General features: G+C 43.4%; 1 protein-coding gene across 1 annotated transcript in view; it reads right to left on the reverse strand.

The window, feature by feature from the left end:
• Positions 1–7,209: 7,209 nt before the first annotated feature.
• The window catches only part of TSHZ3 (teashirt zinc finger homeobox 3), a 114,136-nt gene continuing 108,247 nt past the window's right edge, over positions 7,210–13,098 (reverse strand). Inside the window, exon 2 of the mRNA XM_082232882.1 lies at positions 7,210–13,029. Coding sequence (XP_082089008.1) covers positions 9,827–13,029 — 3,203 coding nt within the window. The 3' untranslated portion in view covers positions 7,210–9,826. The remainder of the gene's footprint in view (positions 13,030–13,098) is intronic.

Genomic DNA, 13,098 nt, shown 5'->3' on the forward strand with positions numbered 1-13,098 from the left:
TTATTAACTCGAAACAAGTCCCATTCAGCTGAGTGGGGCTTAGCTTCTGAGGAACATGCAGAAGATAGCACTGCTGGTGATCTATGTGATCCATTTGATTCTGTAACAGGAGTGACTAGTCTGTGGTCTTGCCGGACCTCTAGCTACCAACAACTCTAAGCATTGGCCATTCAGCCTGGGATTTGTGGGAGTCCACCAACAAATAGAGGGCCATCCCTGTCCTATAATGCAACACATGCAAAGAAGGAGGACAATTGTCCTTTCCGGCCTCATTTCACTCTCCCCCTGTTCACTTACTTAGAATCCTGTGATTCAGGATGGGGAAGGAATTTTGTTCAGTTTGCCTTTAAAGGTACCTGGTTTGAACTTTCTGAAATAATACAAGAACCAAAATGTGACCATCCTTTGAAATTTGCAGTTCTCTGTATTTTGCAATGCAGTTCTCCAACCAGAAGGTGTGCCAAAATGCACATACAAGCTTAAGAGTGTGCTTTTAAAATGCATGTATCAGTGAAAATGACACCCAGAAGTTCATTCCATTAGGAGAAATTGCTTGAGGAAGGAGTGCATTCTCAGCAAAATTGCATACAAAAATGTGTACAATAGAAGAAATTCTTGTCAGAGTTCTAACAAGTTATCATGAGGATTTGTTTTTTAATAGAATCATTTGCAAACTGATGTGGAAATGTGGAGAACTGAGGACTGGGGGATGGGCTGGGGGGCAGGAAGAGAAGCTGAAACTGAAGTTGCCAGATGTGCTCCCCCAACCTGTAATGCTGTTTTCCATCTCACATAGAAGGCGTGTAACCAGGAAATGCCTCACCCAAAACCAAACAAAACCAAACAAAAATTCAACACTCCCTACAGCATTTCCAAGAGCCAATTATTCTTACTCCTCCTCCTCCTCTTCTTTTTCTTCTAGGGAAAGAAAGGAAGATTCCTTGTTGAGGTTCCGTCCCCCCCCCCTGCTTTGGGAGGGTGGGACTGAGGAGGTAAGTTCCTTTGCGCCTGCTCCTGAGCAAGTAGCCCTGTTCCCTTTTAGCTGGGCTCCTCGCCTCTTGCTCCACAACGTGGAAAGGGGATCATTTGTCCTCCTCGAGGCAGCAGCTGCGGAAGCTTCGAGAGGGTAACACAGCAGCTCTCTGGGGGGAGGAAGGTGGGGGCAGGATAACGGAGTCATCTTTACAACTCCCATGATCCCTAGCTAACAGGACCAGTGGTCAGGGATGATGGGAACTGTAGTCCCAAAACATCTGGAGGGCCGAGTTTGCCTATGCCTATTCTGGTCCAACTGCCTTCAACCGAACAGTGCGTAAACTATGAAAATACCAGCTCTTGGGTCAGGGTACTGAGAAGGGTTGTTGATCTGGTAAATTACTACTTCTAACAAGTAGACTGCACCAGCGCTGTAGTTTGAAAATCATGAGCACTTTGCCAGGGCCTTGTAAGCCCATTCAATAAATCCAAAAGTGGCCTTGGATCTCTCTTGTCAGAAAAAAATATAAATCAAATGCCAATGAAAAGACATATATTCATGTCCATTCTACAACATTTTTTGGATGGCTCTGAGTGGAGCTCATGGATCACCCAGTGGTCTGCAAACCACTGTTTGAAAACCTGTACATATAGCCTGAGCTGGTCCAGGATCTTGTTCTCACATTTGCCAACCAGATGCCTGTGGGGGATCCCACAAGCAGGAACCGAACGCAAGAGCCCTCTCCCCTCCTGTGGTTTCCAGCAACTGGTATTCAGAAACATTGCTACCTCCGACTGTAGAGGCAGAGCATAGCCATCATGACTAGCAGCCTTATTCATGGAGAGTTAGCCTTATCCTCCATGAATTTGTCTACTCCTCTTTTAAAACAATCCAAGTTGGTGGCTATCAATGCCTCCTGTGGCAGTGAGTTCCATATTTTAACTCTGCACTGTGTGAAGAAAAACTTTTCTCTATCCATTTTCTCTGTGCTATTCATGATTTTATCTGTCAGCTCTTACTCATCCTTTCTCTCACCCCAAATGCTGCAACTTTTCCTTGTAGCGGAGTCGTTCCATCCCCTTGATCATTTTGGTTGCTCTGCTCTACTTTTAACAAGTACAGTGGTACCTTGGGTTAAGAACTTAATTCGTTCTGGAGGTCCGTTCATAACCTGAAACTGTTCTTAACCTGAGGTACCACTTTAGCTAATGGGGCCTCCCGCTGCCGCCGTGCCACCAGAGCACTATTTCTGTTCGCATTCTGAAGAAAAGTTCTTAACCTGAGGTACTATTTCTGGGTTAGCGGAAACCCACTGTTGTGCTTTCCTGGACCTTAGTTTTACCTTTCAATGGGAACTGAACTAAATCTGTCCCCATCTCGGTGGCCAGTTCTACTGCTGAGCACACCTTCCCTTCTATACTGAATCAATGATCCATAATGTATTACTCGAGCAGTGCAGGAAGGAATGCCACATTCCTGCACCCACACTGCTCCATTAAGAGGAATCGCGTGGGTTAGGCAACCCATGGATTTTCATGCCAAGGCAGCCTTCTCTCTCTGCACTGATCTTCGTTCTGACAAAGTACTATTTTGTATTTACATGAGCCTAGAAGCCAACTCCCAGGGCTAAGGGATCTTCACCGCCCCCCCCCCATATACATACACACACACACACACACACACACACACACATATATTTGAGGGCACTCCTGCACACGAGCAAGGTTGGGAAACACACACACACACACACACACACAATTTTTGATTGCAAAAATTTGTACCTGAGTCTAAACTGCGTACAAAAATGTGTTTCTGAGGAGAAATTCACACTGAAACGCTGGTGAATTGTCATAAAGGTTTTTTTAAATGATTATTGGAAATTGCTGCAGAAATGTGGAGAGCTGAATTTAAGACTGGAAAAATGAGAGAGGGAGAGCTCCTAGCCAGGACTACTGTGCAGAGAGTCACCCTGCACTCTCAACAGCCTTTAGTACATCGTTGGGATGGGAAATTCTCACCTGTAAACATGCTCACCTGTAAACGTGCTGGTGGATCCCCACTATGCATCACCCCTGTATTCGGCCAAATGCCTTTTATGTCCACAACAGCTGAATGTGGACTGGTTAGCAATCCTTGCCACCAAGATCCAATAGAGGAGAAATGAGGAACGGATGGCCTGCTTTCCTGTGGCCAAGATAAATTTGTGTGACTGGCTTCTATCATAAATGCAAGAGTGTTCCTTTTTGAGGAAAGAAAACATGTTTTGTCCAAGCTAGAGCAAATGGTGATTCCATTTGTTGCTAGAAACGTTTTCATCTTCCCACCCTTTTCGTTTAACTTTTATGATCTGTTCCTATGTTACGTAATGCCGCAAATAATATTTGGACATCATTGGCTAAAATAAGTAATATAATACTTACTGCAGTGCTAACTTACACAGAGACAAAGGAATAAAAGCAAGAAATGAAAAGATATGTATTTTTCCAAGAAACTTAAAGAGCTCTTCAGAGGCACATTTTAAAAACGCAACATTTATTAAATTTACCTATTACCAGTCAACTCATTTCCCCCTGTACTGAATGGAATTACTTCATTAATTTTCTCCTGCAGATGAACTGTAACATTCGGAAGATATAGAATTTAAAAAGCTTCTTCCATTCATTACACATGCGTGCACGGACGTGTGCTGTATTATAGTGAAAGCTTGAAATTCGGCAAATGTCACCAATGTAAATATTGTATTGGCAATCCCAGACCAATATTATAAACCTCCAAATATCAGAGATATTCTAGTGAGTTCAATGAATATAGGCAGACATAATTTTCAGCATTAACTTGTTAGGTCTGAAAAGTGGGCATCCAAAATATCCATCCGGATTTGTAATATGCATCAGGATTTGACCATGATATTCACCTACATTTTGAACACTTACTGGAACAAGAATATGAAATATCTTACAAAAATCATGCAAACCATTCCCCACACTGCTTTTCCAATTTACAAACAGGTTTGTTTCTATTTCTTTTTTGTGGGAAATCAATTACCTAAGTGTTTACCAACAAAAATATTAAAAGCAATTGATTAGCCCAATATTGTGAATATTGCAGATTTAAACAATGCAAAGCTGTCTTTCTTCCGTTAGAAAATTACAATGTAGTTTGCACGACGGAGGCAATGGTATAATTAGACCAGCCAAGCTACAATTTCTGATGCCAAAAGAAAATATAATGAAGTTGCTGGAGAGATTTGGGCTCCAATAGTAGTTGCTTTAAAAACAAAAACAAAAAAAACAACAACCCTATATACAATATTTAAATTAATTATACAATCCTTTCTGTTGAAAATTTAAAAACACATTCTCATATTACACACACACACACACACACACACACACACACACACACACACTAAATGTTGACTTCATTGAGATTCTTTCTCAGATCTGGCATATTGATTTCTTGTTGTGAAGTGAGCTGTTCAAGCTCCATTTAAGATTTTCATCTTGCATGTAGCCCTGAGCACATCAGAGCACCATAAATTAGTTAAATTGCACATTTATCACAAATGTTATTTTAAGATACTGCGTAAATGTGATGGCTGGAAGATATACAGTATACAGTAACAAGCCACAACTTGGGTGGGGTTAGACCAGGGTCACCTTTATCCACTTTTGATTTAAAGCTTGTCCCCCTCCCCCACACCTCGCTCATCCCAATATCAATGTACCACTTTCTTCCCGAGTGTGTGCTATTTTCATTATGCTGTCTCTTGAGCTCCTGTGTTTGCAAAGCCCAGATGAAAATCCAATCTGTGAAGGAAAACAAGACACTGAAGGAAAGCCTCTCAACCCATGCGTCCATCTTTATGCTCTCACACGACCACTCTATGGTCTTTTTCATTAATGACCATCACTGAGAGCATCTTCGAGACCCCATAACTATAGCACCACTTCCTGTTTGTCTGAATTTACCCAGCGTTTGCATAGAGTTGACCATTTTTGTGTTTCGACTGGGAAATTAAGCCCATGCATGAAAAACATAAGATGTTTTGCACTGGATCCAACTGTTGGTTCATCTGCCTCCTCAATTGCCATTCGGATTAATAGAAGCTTTCAAAAGTTTTCAGCCTTGATTTTGTCCATTCTTTTTAATTGGGGATATCAGGGAGTGAATGCCTAAATTCCACTAAGCTCTACTCCTAAGCTGTGGCTGGAGACACCCTAGCAACATCTAAAATGTGTGTGTCCAGTGAGTGCAAAGATATATGGCAATTCATCACTGCAAAAAGGAGAAGCATCTATCAGTGGGTTCAGCCACTCATCAAATTATACATAACATGATATCCCACTAGCGTGGCCACTGGAATCAAAGATTCCACTTACGGAAGACTTACAATCTGATCTATAAGTTAAGGAGCATAGACTGAAGTGAAATGATTGTGGCAGAAACAGAAGCTTTGTGAGCTCATGCATTGCTCCTGTATCGTGAACTGGCCCAGGAGCTGCAAAATGGGCAGGGCAGATGTCTCAAGCCACAAAAGCAGGCTTAACTGGAGCTGTTGTGCAGAGAAGTTGACGAACTGGGCTGGAGATATTGTGCTGGGCAGTGCTGTTTTCCTAGAAAACTCACCTTGACTCACCCTGAACGTCTCCCTTGTACTCATATAATGTCTATTGCGCCCACCTGAGAGGTGCCTGAACTGAGTTGCGGCAAGTTGCGGCTAAAAAACAGCCCTGGTGTTAGGTATGATGGACTTAGTGGCAAGCTGAATAGCTTTCACCCACCAACACCAGCCAACCCATAAGGCATCTGAAGGTTTGGTAGCTTTGTAATGGGGTTGTAAGTGACTGGGTGAACTTGCCACATCTGTCCTGCAAAGGATTCAATGTAGCTGTGCCAGGGATGGCCAACCTGTATCCCGGGGGAGAGAGGACCATATTCTCTAAAGCATGGGTAGGCAAAGTAAGGCCTGGGGGCTGGATCTAGCCCAATTGCCTTCTAAATCTGGCCCGTGGATGGTCCAGGAATCAGCATGCTTTTATATGAGTAGAAAGTGTCTTTTTATTTAAAATGCATCTCTGTGTTATTTGTAGGGCATAGGAATATGTTCATCCCCCCCCCCAAAAAAATATATAGTCTGCCCCTCCACAAGCTCTGAGGGACAGTGGACCGGCCCCCTGCTGAAAAAGTTTGCTGACCCCTGCTCTAAAGAATGTCCTTCTGGGGTCCACATGCCTACGGTGACTAGGGCCAAGGGCAAAATGTGATGTGACTCATAACCTCACACAGTAGGCTACATTTGAGGCACAGATTACAGGTTTTCTAAATATTCTGACACAGCTGCCAGAACCTGGCATGGCAGCCCATTTCCCTTCCTCAGTTTGTTGGTTTTGCATCCCCTAAGTCCTGTCCGGGTCAAGTCCAAGATTCAGGGTTCCCTTGTAACATGTAAAGAAGATGTAACGTTGCAGTGTACCAGTTTGCTTTGTCTGCCTGCCTTGCTAGCCCAACATCCCGTCTTCGCATATGGAAGCCGCAGTTCATGTATGCTAATGAAGATTAAAATGGCAGCTCGTGTGGTTTTGTTAGACTGATACGTGAGTGCCAGTAAAAGTTTTCCATTAGCATATAAATGTCTCCGTTTGTTTGTCTATGCGCTCATTCATTCTCCTATCTTTCCTTGCTATCAATTTTGTGCAAAAGTGGAAACATCCTGAAAATCATAAAAGTTGCCGTAATAAGTCTCGGGATTTTTCTCCATGTCAATTGAAAGGAGATGGAAGGAGCTCTCTAATCCGTGGAGGAACCTGCCAGGGCTCCTTGCTTCTCAGAACACTAATAATGCATTTAAGAGGCATTGCGTATCAGGATCTGATTTGGTTTGAATACACAGCTCTGCAAACGATCTATTTGCTTCCTCACAAAATGTTGCTTATAAACCCTCTTCTTTACAGTCAATCTTCCTGGAGGTTTAAAGGGGAGATATAACCTCCATTTCATTCTGTCCCTCCCCCCTTTTTTCAAGGCAGCCTTTGAATATTTGCTCCCTTGCTCTTTAAATGCGAAAGTTCACAAAAACTCCCGTGATTTATGTATAGATTTCCGTCTGCCAACACCTGGCAGATGAAGGAGCCTCCTTAAGCGTCAGTCATAAACAGCAAGTATACAATTTAATTTTAATGTGCTCGTTAGTCGTAGCACATATCAGATATAATTGTGAACGCAACACAAAATTATAGCAAAAAAGACAATTTTAATGCGGCTGTAGAAAAAAGAAAAGAAAAGAAAGAAGGTTATATGAAGAGTCATATAATGGTGCCACATTGTCAACAACGGAAGAGGGGGCACAGAGGGTGCGATTCTGGGTCTGTGCTGTTTACATGCCAATATTGTACACATAGATTCTCATATGGTGTCAGCTGTCAGTTACTTCTGCAAATTAACTGCCAAAAATGGAGACGAACAGAATCACTTAGTGTGCTGGTAACCACGGGTTACCTTTCATATGCCTAAAGATAAAACTGCAGTATGAAATCTTGGGAGAATAATTAGGGAGAACAAAACAGAAAGTTACCAACTGAAAAGAAGAGAGAGAGGGAGAGAGAGAGAGAGAGAGAGAGGGAGAGAGAGAGAGAGGTGGAAAGGCATTCTACGATAGGAAATAACACAACCAAGAGTGCATATAAATAAGTGGAAGAGGGTATATCACAGAATGCCTCGTAACTTTTAAGCAAAGTATTACAGTACAAACATTTTAAAGGCTTTTTTATCAATGTTTATGAAATACAGTACAAGGTTTTTTCCCCCTTCAATTCTCCCACCCCCAAATAGATTTAACCCTTTGAGCACTGAGTTGATTTTGAATTTTTTCGCTTTTGAATTTTTATTATTATTATTCATTTTACTAATAAATACCTTTAAAATTCATGTTGTGCAAAATTAGGTGTAATGCACGCCAGTCCGTGGCTTCGTTTATCAGAATGCTTCTTCTTTCTTTCTTTTAAAAAAGGTAGCAAACAACGAATAAATATGTATAATTTAAACATGAACCTCTATCAATATAGATGTACTGTATAGCAAAAGGAAAACAACCATACTTTGCTTCAAGAATAATGTTTTTCTCTTTTTTGAACACTTTATAAATGCTATCGAGTGTATCTTTTCATATAATTTACATTATTCAGATGTTAAAAGAAAACCTTTTGACCTAGAAAAGAAATATACAATATTATTTTATATATTTATATATATATTTATATATTTATAGGTACCACTTATACTCGGAGCATATTAGGTACAAAAAAATTCACCCTTGATAAAAATGTTGAAGAAGAAGAAATGGCATTGTCCACAATCACATTTTCCATATGAGGATTCTGAAATCTGTACAATATATATATATACATCGACGTTTCAATGTGAAAATAATATAGCCTGAAAGTTCACGATGGGTGCCACCCCTGCAGTTGTGGGGGGTGCGATAGATAATTCCAACAAAAGGCATATCCAGTAGGAGCATCCTATGGTCCCCATTTGGCACGGTAGCCTACAACCAGATTCACAAGACACGTCCCAGAGAAAGAAAAGTAGCTCTCCTTGTGGATAACAGCAGGTGGTTTGGCAGGGCTCCACTGCTGCTCTGACTTCTGCCCAACTGAGTCTCAGCACTACACTGGGACAGAGAAGAGGAGGGCCTTGGTGGTGGTGGTCAGATCAGTGCAGTGTAAACGTGGCAGAGCGAATCCAGGGCTCTTGCAGCCTGTTTGCACCACACTGAACTTGCCACCCATTTGCCCCTTCTCCACTCCATCCCGATATGCTTTAGCAACTCAGTTGGGTGGAGGTGAGGTGAGCAGCATAGCAGTGCCACTCCATCAGCTGCTGCCTGTGGAAAGTTCAAGCAAACATCACACAAAGCCAAGCTGGGAGGACTGCTGGTCCACACCAGCCATAAGAACTAAGGGAAGAAAGGCCAGTCTGGGCGAAGACAGGCTGAACAATCTGGACTATGGATACTGGAAGTGCTGAAACAAGGTATCAGATCCCTGAAACAGAAGTGATTTTGGACATCACGGGAAATGCCACCACCTAGCTGCTCAAGCAACTTGCGCATAAAGCTGGTAGCAATTCCATGCAACAGCCAAAGGGAAACTCACACAGGAGAAGCTGGTCTGCATTCTCAGGGTGAATCCTCTCCTTCAAACATTAACCAGCCAGATGCACAACCAACTAATGGACTGTGGCACGTCTTGTTCAAGCCCATTCTTAGAGTTGCTTGAATGTCTCCTCAGCTGTAAGGGGGTTGTTGTTGTTGTAAAAAAGGAAAACATATACATACTTCATTAATATAATAATAATTATCATTATTTTTAAAAAACCAAATTAATGCAAAAGTGCTTCAAAGTACTCAGAGGGCTAAAAATTTACAGGGTGGGAACGGCCAGCACACTTGAATCACCATGGAAAAAGTGCACTAGAATTAGTTAATAAATGCTTAATTAAACTGTCTTGTTAATGCATGCAGCTCAAGGCATCGGAGGGATGCACAGCAACTAAACCCCAATTTACACAAAGTTCCAAACACTTACCACTGCGTTTTAACCTTCATATTTTACCAGTAACAACAGCTGATTATGCACCTCTATTAAACACTGTACAGTTATACAACGAAAGAGAGAAGTCGTTCAGGCCAAGAGTGACACCCCAGAGTTAAAGTAAAAATTATGTGCCAAGAACAGAAACTAAAAGGGGAGCTTTAAGGCGGGTTTTTTTGTTTGTTTGTTTTGGACAGTTTTCCTCAAAGCCAAGTACAATTGTCGTTGTAGTTTGGGTGTGTGTCAAAAGCAAATGCTACTGCTTTTCCAATTCACACACATAGAGAAGATGGTCCTCTGGAGACTTCCCGTGTGTTTTACTGAGATGGAGCTTAACGGCATGCTTGCTTGCAAAAGTCCTGTTGCAAAGTTTACACTGGTAGGAGGTCCCTATTTCTTCCTCCGGCGAAGGTGCCAACAGTTTCTCGGAGGGCGGCTTTGTTTGTGCTATCTGATTGTTAATCTGTTCACTGGACAGTTTGGACAAGTCTCGTAGCCTAAAACCTAGATGTGATTCAAGGTGACTGATGTACGTCGAAGGAGTTCTGATTTGGGAAGCACAGTCATTGCAAAAGAACACCGGGTGCCCAGTGTCCAAATTTTTAAGGAACTTTGTCCCCCCTGTCCTTCGGAGCTGGTATTTCACATTGGCCAGCCAGTGGCTAATAGTGGTCATTGAGAGCCCCGTAAACCTGGAAATGTGCATCCTCTCCTGAGGGCTTAAGTCCGACATGATGTATTTCCCCTCCGATGTCTGCCGCAAGCTGGCTGCAAACTGTGCCTGAAGAATGAGCAAATGCTGAGGGTTCCAGTTGGACTGGCGCCCCTTCCTCTTCTGAGCCGGGGTCGCCTCTTCCGGTTCCTCTATTGTAGTCCCGTCAATGTCAGATTTCTCAGAGATGCTGGAAGGCGTGGAGGATTTTGATGTGTGACTTTCTGTCAGGTTCTTCAGCATATCAGAGATATCTGACAAGGCATTCTCGCGTAGCGGCGAGTTTGACATGAATGACACAACTGCAGATGTCTTTGCCGTTGTCACTGTAGATGAAGAGGATGCTGAAGACACCGATGTGGATGACAAAAGCGCTGAACCCAAAGAGCAGCTTTTGTCACTCTTCCCTTTCGTCAAATCTATGGGCTGGTCATTGTTGATGTGATAAAAATAACGGTCTAAGTGGTCTGGCTTCTTGGACTGCAGAGGTGGGGTGGCCACAGCTGCCTTTTCCGCTAGGCTGTTGCTCATTTTAAAAAGCATGCTCATTGGGTCAAGGGCAGGCAAGGAAGGCTTAGCTGCCTTTCCAAGATGAATATTCATGACAGACTGCAATGCACTTAATGGGTTTACAAATGGCTGCTCTGGAGGGTGGTCGGTGATAATAGCTGTGCTGCTGCTCAAGGAACTTGTGATGGTCTTGACAAGCTCCTTACCATTTTCCACTGGTTCACCTGTTGGGCTGTCCTTGCAGCTCTCCCTCTGCGAAACAGGGCTATTCTGTTGGCTTTTGAACCCAATGTCATTGGAAGTGTCCATCTTGAGGGACTCGCTGACTTCACTGCTACATGGAGAAGGTGTTGCTCTCTTCATCGGAGATAGCTTCCCTGCTTCGGGCTCCTTCATTTTCTCTTCAACTTTGGCCACTTTCTCGGTTACTTTCTTGACCAGCTCTTCCATGGCATGGAAGTTGGTTTTTGGCACAGGGGACGTCTGACTGCTGGGCGGGGACACCAAAGGTTGGCTTTTCGTTGGTGATACTATTTCAGCATTTCCAAACATCGGCTTCAAAGGAGTACTTTTCCCCGACGAACCTAGGGACAACTTCATCATGTTGGGCAGCTGGTAGGCAGCATGAATACTGGGATAGCCACCCCAACTGGGTGTGCCATTCTGGGCTTTGTTAATAGCTGACGTGACCGTGTTTTCTAAAGATTTCAAGATATCCAGTCCCCCTTTGGGACTCTCTTCCAAGTCATTTTCAGTCAAATAATGATATTTTGAGGAGATATCATATTTTTCCTCATCCTCACTTGATTTTTCCTTGTCTTTTATCTTCTCATCAGCAATGATTCTGTCCTTATCAACTTCTTTCTTTACCTCCATGTTTAATTTTGGGGAGATGCTAGAGGGTGTATTGGAAGGAGACGTGAAGGTGGTGGCTGCCAGGGGCACGGACTGTACTTTCTCATCAAGCAAAGCCGTGATCGTTGGCGTGACAGGGGCCTCTATGATAGGCTTCCCTTTCTTCATGGCAGAATTGGTGACCTTAATGAAATGTCCTGTCACCATCATGTGGGCAGTGAGCTCCTGCAAAGTATCATGGGAACTCCCACATTCCATGCACTTAAGAATTTGAGATTTCCTTGCTTCAAAATGCCAAGCATAGCTGGCACCGTTCTGGTGTCCATAGCGATTATTCGGTGTGATGTAAGGATTGGAATTCTTTTGAAGTGCATCACTGGCATCAGAGATTGTTGCTTTTGGTGTCCCACCAGTGGAGTCTGGAGAACTTGGAAGTTCTAGCTCCAATGATGTTTTCTTTCTTGGGGCTGGGATTATTTTTGCTGCTACAGGGGTTACGGGTTCCTTCAGAGGCACTTTTTGGTAATGTTTTGTTTTGATCATGTGCACACTCAAGTCTTGAAGCGACTCAAATGAATGGCCACAGTACATACACTTTAAGACTTTCTGAGCATCTTCTTTCCCTTCCATTTCGAGCAAAGAGCGCTTACGAGGCTTGGACCACCTTTTGGGGTTATTGTTATCTGTTTCGTGGTTGTCATCCCGGTAATGTCCTGTTTCATTCATGTGCACCGTTAATTCCACTAATGTGTCATAGGCAGCGCTGCAGTCTTTACAGCGGAATTTACTGGCCCCAGTAAATATGGAGCCATAAAGTTTGCTGCTTTGTCTATACAACTGGACTGTGCTAAAAAGGCTAGGCTCAGGAAGGATCCTGTTCTGCGAGACCTGCTGCAGTGTCTTTGCCATGGCTGTCTGATGCCAGTCAAAGCTGCCGCTCCCACAGCTGCTGCTGCTACTGCTGCTGCTGCTGCTACTCCCATTGTTCTTCTCAGAGGTTGGCTGGTGCAGATTCAAGTTCAGGTTGGACCAGTAGGAGTTGGAGAGGAAGTTATTGTAGACAGCTTTCATCTGCTCCAAGCTGTCCGAGACAACAGACTCCTCCAGCTGGATGGAGACCTCTTTGCTCTCCTCCTCATTCTTGATGGAGCTGCTTTCAAAGTCGGCCATGCGATCACTGGTTTCGCTGATGTGCGACTCACTGTCCATCTCATGGCTGGAAAACTCGGCAGCTGGAGAGTTCTGGTAGCTCTGGCAGTTCTTAGTGAAGTCCTTCTCCGGACAGGCGTATTTGGCAGAAGGTTCTCCATCGACCACGTTGTCGTCGGGTTCTAGGTCATCTTCTGCCATTGCTGCTGCCTTCAGTTCATCCGAAACGTAAGCTAGCAGGGTAAAAAAGAGGAAGGAAAAGCAGAGAGAGAAAATTGGCGTTAGCAATTGCTGGTCTCATG

The sequence above is a fragment of the Podarcis vaucheri genome (genome assembly GCF_965113315.1).
Source record: "Podarcis vaucheri genome assembly, chromosome: 7".
Lineage (NCBI taxonomy): Eukaryota > Metazoa > Chordata > Lepidosauria > Squamata > Lacertidae > Podarcis > Podarcis vaucheri.